Source organism: Halichoeres trimaculatus, unplaced genomic scaffold, assembly GCF_033239565.1.
Source record: "Halichoeres trimaculatus isolate MK-OKI-2021-1 unplaced genomic scaffold, fHalTri1.1 fHalTri1_scaffold_7, whole genome shotgun sequence".
Classification (NCBI taxonomy): Eukaryota; Metazoa; Chordata; class Actinopteri; order Labriformes; family Labridae; genus Halichoeres; species Halichoeres trimaculatus.
Genome location: NW_027437185.1, coordinates 12,915,188 through 12,927,848, shown reverse-complemented (window position 1 = coordinate 12,927,848; position 12,661 = coordinate 12,915,188). Strand labels below are relative to the sequence as shown.

The window sequence follows — 12,661 nt, the reverse complement described above, 5'->3', positions numbered from 1 at the left end:
ATATTGTTGGCCTTTGGCTCTGCGCTCTGTGGTCAGATGCATTTAAATGTCAGCACTGTTTCCTGCCTTTTCAGAAACAGGCTTGAAATAGGGAACACAAATGCCAGCCGGGCCCCTATTACCTGCTGCCTGGCTTTGTATGTGCAGCTCTTTGTTTACGCCACACTTCCAGGGTCTGTATTTAAAAGACGCTGGTAATTCAGGTCTGATTTATTGCTGTAGATGCTTTAATTGTATGCTGACGGCCCCTAATGAATTGCTTTTGATTGATACTAGTTATAATGATGATCCACGAGCAGCTCATTGTGGAAGATTAGATTACCCCAGTGGAGTTTCTCACCGGCCAGCGTTTGATAATTGTTGCTTAGCAGTGGCGGGATTTTCATGTCTTTCCAGTTCAGACACATGCCCTAACTTTAGAGCTTTAGAGTTTTAATTTGTTCTTAACCCTTTTAGTCACTATTTAAATCCATTAAATAGGCATTATATAACTCTAATAGGATATATTTATGAACTGCCCTATAACAGGAATCTGCTCCTATAACTCAGAGAATAAGTGAAATGTACGCTCACCAGTCACTTTATTAAGTACACCTTGCTAGTACTGGGTTGGACCTCCTTTTGCCTTCAGAACTGCCTTAATCCTTCGTGGCATAGATTCAACAAGGTCCTGGAGATTTTCCTCAGAGTTTGGTCCATATTGACATGATAGCATCACACAGTTGCTGCAGATTTGTCGGCTGAACATCCATGATGAGAATCTCCCGTTCCACCACATCCCAAAGGTGCTCTATTGGATTGAGATCTGGGGACTGTGGAGGTCATTTAAATACAGTGAACTCATTGACATGTTGAAGAAACCAGTCTGAGATGATTCCAGTTTTATGACATGGAGCGTTATCCTGCTGGAAGCAGCCATCAGAAGATGGGTACACTGTGCTCAAAAAGGGATGAACATGGTCAGCAACAATACGCAGGTAGGCTGTGGACTTTAAACCATGCTCAGTTGGTACTAAGGGGCTCAAAGTGAGCCAAGAAAATATCACCCACACCATTACACCAGCAGCAGCAGCCTGAACCGTTGATACAAGGCAGGATGGATCCATGCTTTCATGTTGTTGATGCCAAATTCTGACCCTACCATCGAATGTGGAGCAGAAATCCAGACTCATCAGACCAGGCAACGTTTTTACAATCTTCTATTGTCCAGTTTTGGTGTTGCTGTGTGAACTGTAGCCTCAGTTTCCTGTTCTTATCTGACAGGAGGGTCAGCCGGTGTGGTCTTCTGCTGCTGTAGCCCATCTGCCTCAAGGTTGGACGTGTTGTGTGTTCAGAGATGCTCTTCTGCAGACCTCGGTTGTAACCAGTGGTCATTTGAGTTACTGTTGCCTTTCTAACAGCTCAAACCAGTCTGTCCATTCTCCTCTGACCTCTGGCATCAACAAGACATTTTCACCCACAGAACTGCCGCTCACTGGATATTTTCTCTTTTTGGGACCATTCTCTGTAAACCTTAGAGATGGTTGTGCAGCAGTTTCTGAAATACTCAGACCAGCCCATCTGGCACCAACAACCATGCCACGTTCAAAGTCACTTAAATCACCTTTCTTCTCCATTCTGATGCTCAGTTTGAACTGCAGCAGATCATCTTAACCATGTCTACATGCCTGAATGCATTGAGTTGCTGCCATGTGATTGGCTGATTAGAAATGTGTGTTAACGAGCAGTTGGACAGGTGTGCCTAAAAATTAAGTGGCTGGTGAGTGAATATATTATCATTTCAACTGTTTCATTTGATAAATATTTGACTCTCCCTTTCAGATGGCCTGGTGGACTGTGTCGACCCTGACTGTTGCGAGCAGCTGAGTTGTGGCTCTGACCCTCTGTGTCACGGCTCGGCTGACCCCTTGGCCCTGTTGCAGCAGAGCCAGCTGCCCCCCACTACGCCCCCCTCACCCAGCAGCTTACACACTTACAGCTTTTATCGCCGCATACACTTCCTCCTTGGCAAAGCAGCCACACACACCCTCCCTGGAGACGTGCCCTTTGATACCAGGTATGTGCTTGTTTGCTCTTTGTGTGTCTGTGTGTGCATGTCAATACATTCATGTATTTGTTTAGTTTGTCCGTGTCCTTGAGGCGTCTTGCAGTGGTGTATTATGAAGTAAACGCATGTGCTATCGTCCATTACCCGTTATTTGCTTAAGGATAGTGTGTGTTTGCATGTGAAAAAACCCTTTATGTGTGCACATGCCTTCGCACACATTGCAGTGTGCTTTGTTTCCCTGGAGATCAGCAGTCACATGGCAGCTCATTGTCCTCCAGTCTCAAGCTACAACTGTAGAGTTTTTTTTTTTTACATATTCATACTTAATGTATCACTCAGTTACACCAGTCATGAGGTGTCGTCATTAATTTTTCAGAGACTCTCACAGCAAACTAAGAGAGGAAATACATCTCACTGACATCATGGTGACCTAGAAAGTTGGGTTTGAAAACAAACAGGGATGCCTCTCTGAAATATGGCAAAGTGCATCTTTTCCCCCTGGTTCACCCCGAGAATAAACAAATAAATTAATTATGTGGCTGTTTTTTCAGAAGGGAAATCGATGGCAGCTTTCAGGGCAGGAGTAACAAACGGGGCGAAGCAGCCACCCGGGGACACCTCACCATCCTTCATTTATCCCTCTTCTGGAACAGAACAGAGTCCTCATCATGAGTGTGTGTGTGTATATTTGTGCCTGTGTGTGCCTGTGTGTGTGGGCTCAACATATGTGTCCGTCTGGATCTGTCTTCATTTGTGCAGCTCAGTGATCATTCTTGATTTAAGCAGTGTATTTCACACTTTACCGGCAAAATCAAGACGAATATTTCAAAACAGTGGAGATGTGACTGATGGCTTGAGGGCTATTTAAAGAACAACACAGCCTCCTTTTGCTGCAGGTACCACTGTCACTATAATATAAACATGATGTGGAGTTTTCGGTTTTTATATGACAGGGTGTTGAAAGGTTTTACTGTGGGTGAAGCTATATTTATGGTCCTTGTATCCTGGCAATCTTTGGCAGATTTCTCTGTGCTAAAGAAAGGAATTGCACTGAGCTGGACAAACCCCCTTTGCCTTTTTCTTCATGCACAAGGTCGTTTGGCTAACGCGTCACAATATGCCGCTCTCTCCAAACAATGATTATGTTCTCAATCATTGTAAACCTGTCATCTCTGCCTCTCTTTGTGCACCTCTTTCCCTTCTGCTCCTTCTCCCCTTCCCATCTTTTGTTTTTCCAGTCGGGTGGCTGTGATCCGAGGTAGCGTGGCGTTGCAGGATGGCTCTCCTCTGGTGGGAGTCAACATCACCTTCCCACAGCATCCAGAGTATGGCTTCACAATCAGCCGGCAGGATGGAAGGTAGAGGCGCTCTCAGTGATTACACACCAAATACACGCTCTCTTATCCTTTTGTTTCTGACCCTCTCTTTTGTTTTTCTGTCATTTTACACATAGCTTTGACCTGGTGACACTGGGGGCTATGTCTATGACCCTGATGTTCCAGCGCCCGCCCTTCCTGCCACAGACACGCACCATTTGGACCCCTAACAACAATTTTCTAGTTCTGGGTCAGGTGACCATGTCCAGAGAGGAAGTTCAAGCCCCTAAATGTGACATCAGAAGTGTTTTGAGTCCGTACCCACTGGTCCTGCCCTACCCACTCCCAAGATACACAGGAGCATGTGCAGAAAAGGGGCCAGCAGTGCCAGAGCTACAGGTACACAAAATACACGATTTGTATAATACATCACAACCGAATGCTTTTTATGTACAAATGATCGGCTGACAGAAGTGAGCTGAGGCTCAATTTGTAACAGCTGAACAACAAACCAGCCCAGTCTCACAGGGTTGTGTAAATTTAGCCTGCTTCATATTTGCATCATGCAAAGAGAGAATGAAAAAGAAATGCAAATTCATGCTCCATCCATATACTTCCCCACCACCAGAGCAAATGAGGTGGTTGAAGGTCAGGTGAGGAGGTCAGTCTGGTGATTAGACACTAAACCTGCAATGTGACTCCTAAGTCTTTTTTACAGAGTCTAAAAATTCACTATTGAGCTCATTAAAATTCTCAGTACAGGGAGAATCCTTTTCTTGTTACCTGGACATCTAACAGACTGCAGGAAATGTCACATCAATATGCAGTGTGTCACAGGCTCCTTTGTGGCACAAGAAAGTGAAATTTTTTGCTCACAAGTAGTATTGCTCACATCCGTAGCTCATCATCTGCACTTCAAAGTTCAGGCTCATTTTAAAAAATCAGTCGATGCCGGATGAATAAAGTGTCAAAATGAAGGAACATTTTATCCTCGTGACAAATAACACCGCGGGGCAAACAGGCAGCGCGCAATAAAGGAAGGAACGGTACTCAGTGTTCACTGTGAGCTTAGCAACACCCACTGTGTTCACCTGTGTTAATAATGGAATCAAAGCCTCAAAACCCTTTGATGAAAATGTGGCGGAGATCGTCATTTTGGAGATTATTAAATATAAGTTAATCAGCAGCTTAAAAGGGATCTGATGTCAGACAAGAAGATATAACAGTGGGGGAATAAATGTTTACCACAGCAGCTAATTAACAGTTTATCAGGGAGAGGAGCTCAGCTTTTATTTGCTGGTCTGTAGTTTTAGGACAGATTACCTCTTTTCTACGTTTTCTTAAAAGAAAGCCCTCGTTATGTTCATTAAGTTAATTTCATTCATTAGGTATGATGCTTTTAAACAGAGAAGAATAAAGTTATTATTCAAATTTCTTTGAATGTTATTAAAGCATATTTGGGAGACTTGGTGCACCTTTCTGTTGGAGCCATTTCATCTTGTACCTGCCACTGGCACTACTACATCAGCTCATTATAAGAACACAAAGTAATGATAAATCACCTTTCCTTTTAATATTATTCTCTCCTCCTCATTTCTTGTTAATCCTCCTTTCATCACCTGTATTTCTCACTCTGCTCTCCATCTTGTTCTCCCTAGGCGGTTCAGGAAGAAGTTTCAATCCCAGGAGCCTTTGTGAAGTTGAACTATTTGAGCACCCGAGCCGCGGGCTACCTCTCTCTGCTGCGAATCCTTCTCACACCTCCCTCCCCATCATCCCCCATCTCCCCCCTCGGTGGGCTCTCCAAGGTGCACGTTCGTGCTTCTGTACAGGGGCGTCTGTACCAGCGTTGGTACCCTGCTGGGCCCGGTCTGGTCCACAGGCTTGTCTGGAACAAAACTGATGTTTACGGGCAGGAGGTCTGGGGGCTCACTCATGCAACAGGTAGGTGGGATTTAAACTTCACATAGATCTATCTGTCTTAAATGAGAGAAAATATCTGCAACTGATGTTGACAACAAACCAGTCATCTGATTGTCTGCCCTCTCCTCACTGTCCCTCTGATATATGAGAGCAAATATGTTTGGCAATAATAACATGAAGAGTCTTCACCAGGGCTCTAAATTAACACCTGTCTACCCGCCAAACTGGGGAAAAAAAAAAACATTTTGGCGGGTAAACAAGGCCCTTAACCATCTATTTGCAGGACCCCTGAGCACGGTTTCTATGGTAATGCAACTATTGAGAGTAAAGCGGGATATGTCTCTCGTAAACTGCTCAAACTTGCCAAGTCCGCTTGTTTTAAGTGACGTGAAGTCACTTTCATATCTTGTCAGTCGAAGGTTGCATTTTTACAGGCATGTTTTCTATGGTGTAGTTGCTTGTTTGGATTTTCTTTGCTGCCGATATGTTACCCACCTGATTGTCTCCCAGCTCTCCACAACAACAAGAAACACAACATTGCCCCCGCCACCCTTGAAAGTCAAATTAATTTAATTTTCAATATAGTGCCATATCACAGCATAAGTAATTTAAGGCCACCTCTCTTATAGATCAGGTCTGTACCATGTTCTTTTATTTAACAGAACAAATAGCCTTGTGTTATTTATTTCATTATGTGGCTACATGTCATTTCTGTCTCTGCATGGTCACGCATTCTCACATTTCTCCTCCTCTTTCTGTATCACACTTGACAGAGATCCTCCTCAATGCCTACACAGACACACAAACATGTGAGCACACACACAGACAAGCACACTCTGTATAGTGGACGGAGGGTTGGGAAAAATAATGTCCCAACCACCACAAGAAACACATAAAAAAAACTCTGCTTTTCTAACTTCAGAATAGGACTTGGTGATATGGCCTAGAAATAAAATCCACATTTTTTTTCCACAAAACTCAATTTACTATTGTAATCGTTTTTTTCCTCCCTAAAAGAAACAAAACTCCCAGTAACATAAAAATAAAATGAATCAAGTTTTGCCTTTATGTTGTCTAAAAGTTTCCCTCTTAGAGTCAAAGTCTGGGTCATAAAAGGATGATTATGTAGTATAAACGTAGGCAGGTTTGTCTACATAAATCCTAAAAGGCTGAGGTATTTTTACAGTATTAGCATGAAACTCTCTGATCAATATTTAATCTACTTAAATAACAAATACAAGCCTATAAAAGTGCTTGAGCAAACCCTACAAGGCCAACTATCATGAAAATTGTATTTTTTTTTATTTTTTTATTTATTTATTTTTTTTTTTTCAAAAATTGCAACTACTTACAATTGGGCTAAGGTAAGAAAAAAAATCTCAATTTTTAATTTTTTTAATTTTCTGCAGAAAATAATTTGAATTAATTGATTTAATTGATTGTTTGCCCAGCTCTACTTCAGAATGACAGTAACTTCAGAAAGTTAGCAGTCATATTTGCTGGTGATCAAAAAATATAATTCTACACACATCTTCATCACAATGTATACGTAGAGTCAGTTTGTCAATCCCATAATTAACTCTAAATATGTTTAATCTTCACCAGCTGATTAGAGAAAAATAGACTGACAACAGTTAAGATCCTCTACTTTTAGCGACTTCAATCCTCTAAACATAATGTAATCATTTTACCATATGAAAATTAATTAGGAAGCACGGTGGAAGCGGTTGTGTATGTTTCACACCATCTGTTAGTTATGATATGTTTTAGCTGTCATCTTTCATCGTTTATTAAAGGCAGCTTGAGTTGTGCTTCAACAAAAATGTCTGAGATACGAAAAACATGTTTGATATTAAGTCATTTATTCCACTTTTAATAACTTGAGAGGTACTCTGATAACATTTGCAAAGTGTGGGATAACAAGATCAACACATCTGTTTGATATCTTTAGAAGAGGGGCCAGCTGTTAAATTAAAGTAGTTGTAATCTGAAGGATGAAACAGGAACCTGGTTCTGTTATCAGCACCTTAAAGTGACTAATTCACACCTCTCAGTGTCACAGCAGTTCTTCAATCCACACACAAAAGTAAAAACTAATGTGAAAATGACATGTTGAGGTTTCACCGGGAGTTCAGTGGTTACACAGTTTGTTGGTGAAGACGGTCGGTGACGTTGCCAGGTAACCAGCGGAGCAAAGCCATGGCGGCCAGACAGGGAAATAAAACAAAAACTAACTCAACCTCTATTACACAAATTGTTTGATTTATGTTTCTGTCTGTGTACAGATAAAACAAAATGGATGTAAAATGTTTTTCAGTGAGATTTAGAAGTGTTGGTTGGCATATTTAGGAACTTCAAAGAGATTGTGGTTGGTTTTTATTCTGGTTCATGGTCTGTGCAGAGCTCAGCTGATGGTTTCATTACTTCAGCTGCTTAAGTGTGAGTATAAGAGAGATACTGTGATTACTTATCAACAGAAAAAAATGTAAAAACTAATCCCAAAAATATGAAGCCTAATATTCCAAACCCCAAAACGCTGTTTTTTATCATGAAATTGTCAGTTTTGTTTGCCCGTTCAGACAGAGTTCTTGATGAATTCAGGGAAAAGTCTTTCTTTATGTTAGCAGCTGAGAGAGTGGCCAACTTCAGTCTTTTAAAATAAGATGGTTTAGTTTTTAATCTCCTTTACAAATTGAACAATACTCCAACAGAAACTCTACCCCCTCCCTGGATTTACTGTTTCATTAATGTAGTTTCACAAAAGCCTGTTGGGAAGTTGTTGCTTTAAGATAATTTACTGCTCAGCAGGTTTGCTTAGATAGTCCACCGCCGGGAAATTAGAGATTGAAGATTTCCGGTGAACAAATAATTAAAGAAAACTACAGGTATATTTTCTTTAACATGATTTGACAAGTGCAAAAAAAACAGAATGCAATTTTCCCAAGTCAGAATGTAATTAGTAAGGAAATACACAACATTTTATAAATGCAGTGGTAAGTGGATTAAGAAACAAGATAAACCCTGTTCCTCCTCTCCAGGAACATCGACCAGAGGAGGGCTGGAGATGTATTTAGAAAAGAGATAGGAAGATGGATGGCTCCACATTTACTGTGGGGTAACTGGTTTGACAAGCCCAGAATAGCAGAGATATAATCTGCAGTGGCACAGAGATAGCACTCTGGATGCAGCATTGGCTCTACTGAGAAAAATCTGTGCATGGCTGAAATATAAATCTGTGCATGAAAATTGTTTATGAATGCGGTCCATCGTCTATCTCTCCCTTGTGTCCTCTTTTACCTGTGCAAAAAGTGATTGAACAGGTTGTAAAGCTGTTACTGTTACTGCTTTTTGGCTTCATTATGACACAAAGAGCCATTTTAGGCCATCCAGGCTTAAACCTTTGAACCTACTATTGGTCATTTCAAATATAATGCGTCCACTGTCTGTGTTCAACACGCGGTTGTGGATGCACAAACAGTTGAGCTGTGAGAGGGAGCTTTTCATAAGCGCTGAGGTATCGCAGACACACCAGAAGCTTTGTCCACTCGAGTGCATGGTCTCGTACAAAGATTGCATCTCCCCATCCCGGGGCTTTCTCGGCCTTCCTGATCCTTCCCGTCCTCTCCTTATCTGTTTGAGCTGCATTTCATCTGCTCCAGCTCTCCTGATCTCTCACCTCTCCTCAACTCCAATGATCCCGCTTTTTATTTGCCCTGTTTTGCTGAACCACGTCCCTCCCGTCTCTTATCCCCACTCCCTCATCCCCTTTCTTTCTCTATCATCACTGTGTTTCCTGTGTATCTGTCCTCCCCTGAACCTTCTCTACTCATTTGCTTGTTATTTCCTCTATTCTCTCAACTCTCCCCTGTTACCTCACTCCTTTTCTCTCCTGCTCTCCTTTGTTCTCTTCCATTAACTCAGGTTTTCCTCTCATCTGTTCCTCACGATACATCTGGCATGTGCAAAAATGTGTTTCCAGCTGGAGGGACTCTACCTGAGTGTGTGTATGCATACAACAGCCCAAGTGCATGTGTGTATAAATATTTAAAATGAAAAAAAAACAGCTGATAGATGTAGTAGATCCTCTGAAGTTAGTTGCCCGTCTTGTCTGTCTTCAGAATGAGCAGAAGTCAGAGCTGTCTTTGTGTGGGGTATTTTTATGTCAGCTGCTTGAAGAGCTGTTGAAAACACTAAGAAGGGGCTCTGTTGTTTTCAGAGAGGTCGGGTGGGTTTTGATGAACATAACAAACAAGAAAAAAAATTATGGAACAAGTATGTAGAGCTGTCGACTGGCTCTGAAGAGGTGGGCTGAGGACAGAGTGAGACTGGGTTTTTGTCATCAAGAGTACGCGCGCCTCTAGATTGGCATCCCAACACCCTCAAACGCCCCCGTCCTCACACAGCTAGTCACCAAGATATCAAACCAGGCAAGAAAATGTCAGGGTGCCCAAATGACACCAAAATAGAGCCCAGAGATTCTGTTTAAAAATGAGAGAAAAACTGGGTTTACTGGATAAAACGCTCAGGGAGAAAAATATGGTGTTACACTGTGAGCGACTGAGGAGGTGAAAAAGAAGTGATGTTTTTTATTAATTTTCTTATTCTGAAATGAATAGTATTTAATTTTATTCCCAGAGGAAACCATTCATGTTGAGCATCTACTGTCTGAATTTGTTTGACATTCAAACCTGTAGAAAGGATATGTAACACCACCTCTACTGCATGTGAACAAGAGTTTAAAAAACATACTTCCATTGTGTTTCTCTTTATCTGAGCTCCAAATTTTGCCCCTGATTTGTTAATGTCTCCATGTCTTTGATGGCACCATGACACAGAAGCTAACATATGTGTACAAACACGCTAGCTCCATGATCTCACTCTGATCCAGAGAGTCAGAGAAAGTGAACTCGTGCTCTGTTTGCTGGGGTGAACACATCGCCTGAGGCTTCAGCAGAGGGGAATGAAAGCCTTCACCTGTGAGACACTGAATGTGTGTTAATATTGTTTGTGAGACTATGTGTGTGTGCATCCAGTGTGTGTGTGTGTGTGTGTGTGTGTGTGTAATATATCTACAGCAGTATTCTGTTGTGAAGCAGTTTCTGAAACACTGACACTTCTCCTTTGAGACTGCTCTGCCCTTTCTCGTCCCTAAACAGCCTCGTTCTGCAAATACATTCCAGGTCTTTTCATAGCAATGTTTTAATGGAAACTTTAAATGCATTTTCATAAATTTTTACCTCTTTTGAGGCCGTGGAACATTTTCCTTAAAGAGCAAGTAGGATGTAACCGAACAGAAACAGATGAAAAACCTTTAATCCGTCACTCTCCTGGTCTTTTTCTCCCCAATTCCATATCAATTCAAACTCAATTCCTCAAAGTTCTTTCTCTGTCCTCTTAAAACTAAAGATTACAAGCCTATCAGAGTTTAAGACACACAAAATTGAAACAAATGAACCTTTTAAATGAGCTAAGAGATAGTTCCCTAACTAAGAACTTTTGTCCATAGCTATACGGTTCCTTTTTCCTTTTAGCAATCCCCAGTGTCCCAAAATACCCATTACTTTCCCTTCCCAATCACTTTATTGATTGTGCCCATTGAGTTGAAGATTTAAGTCGGCCCTGTGCCCGCTGAGAGTTTCCCTCCATTTTAAAGGGAACCTCCTCAGTTTGTTCATGAAGAGAGCACCCTCACTTATAATTCCTGCACCTCGGCTGGTATTTATGCTGACTGTGCTGCCTGCTTCCCCTTGAATGCTTGCCAGTACACAGTACACAGTTGGTTTACTATGAAGTGAGTTCAGCAGAGAGATCAGTGCAACCACTGACTGACAGCAACAACTGCTCTTCTACCAAGTTTATGCCAGGCTGTTTGCCTCATTGAGCTGAATATCATTTACCTCATTTATTACCTGGATTTCTGACTGATCACCCAGCTGTTTTAAAAATTCAATTCTGATTGGTCAAAACCAGAGGGACACAATGTCACCTGTCTGTTTCTGAGGTGGTTTTGAAACCTATCATGGAAGCACATTAACTCAAACAGAACTTCATTTAAACCGGTAATTATTTTTATTTCACCTTTATGTAACCAGGTAGGTCCCATTGAGATAAAAAACCTCTTTTACTAGAGAGACCTGGCCAAGACAGGCAGCAGCAAAAACACAAAGTCACAGACAGGAAGCACAAAAAGAGACAAAGTGAAGTCAGTAAAAACACATGATAACAGATTAAAAAAAACACATTCCAGGAAACAACTGTTCAAAACAACTCAGCTAAAACCCTGACATCTTATAGAACCAGCCTCCATGTCTTTTATTTTAGATTTAAAAACATTTAAAGGCACCAGCTCCTTGAGCTTTAAGTCATTTTGCTGCTGGTTCCAAGATAAGGGTGCAAGGTACCCAAAGACTCTGTTCCTAACTTCAGTCCGAGCGTTTGGGACAGAGAGCATAATGAGGTCCTGAGAACACAGATCAAAACACATAAATAGTGGGGAAGCAGACCAAGAACTGCCTTATAGATCAAAATGTACCAATGCGTGAGCCTCAGGGTCGCCAAAGCAGGCCATCCAACCCCAAGGTACAACACACAATGATGAGTCAGAGGTTAACAGTTTGTTATGAACCTCAAGGAGGCATGGTAGGCAGTATCCACCATATGGAGACACTGTGCAGGAGCATGCATGTACAAAAGGTCTCCATTATCTAAAAGTGGTATAAAGGTTGCAGCAATAAGAGTCTTTTTTTTACATCATAAGAAAAACACAACCTGTTTCTGAAGTAAAAACCCAGTTTAAGCCTTAATCCCTCCAAGGTGGAGGAATTGGAGCCTTCTCGCTAACAGCTGCAGTGTTTTTTGTTGATGCGGCGTTGACTCTTGATTTAAAAGATAAAAAAGTGAAAGGATTTTCTGCCAAGTTCATTTGTGTTGTTTTTTTCTAGTGGATAGAGGTCCCTTGTATTATGTCCACAGATTAAATATGAAATGAACGTTTGCACTTGTGTTCTTATTGACTTCTATTTGTCTGTCTGTGTCTCTTGATCAGACAATCTAGTCTTGGTAATATGTCATTAACTCTGTAATGCGCAATGTATCATGGTGAATACAAGTTTTTCAAAGATGTCATCAAAATTATAAATAGTTTCCTTTACAAAGCTGTTAAAAAATGTCATGTATTCTGTCCATGTGAGGATTATCAAGCTGATACAGACAGCTGAAGGTGTATTTTGGCTGCTCACATGAAATTATTCTCATACTTTTTTTTTCAAGGAAATCATTGCTTATGTTCAAGAACTTGCGGTAAGAAAAACATCTAACTCGTTACCATTTTAAAATAGGTACTGTCTGCATTGAAAGAATGCATTATTACTTTAAA

General features: G+C 41.2%; 1 protein-coding gene across 1 annotated transcript in view; it reads left to right on the top strand.

The window, feature by feature from the left end:
- The window catches only part of tenm1 (teneurin transmembrane protein 1), a 206,940-nt gene that overhangs the window by 127,577 nt on the left and 66,702 nt on the right, over positions 1-12,661 (top strand). Inside the window, exons 15-18 of the mRNA XM_074674832.1 lie at positions 1,822-2,056; positions 3,286-3,405; positions 3,501-3,762; positions 5,022-5,307. Of these exons, the coding sequence (XP_074530933.1) occupies positions 1,822-2,056; positions 3,286-3,405; positions 3,501-3,762; positions 5,022-5,307 (903 nt within the window). The remainder of the gene's footprint in view (positions 1-1,821; positions 2,057-3,285; positions 3,406-3,500; positions 3,763-5,021; positions 5,308-12,661) is intronic.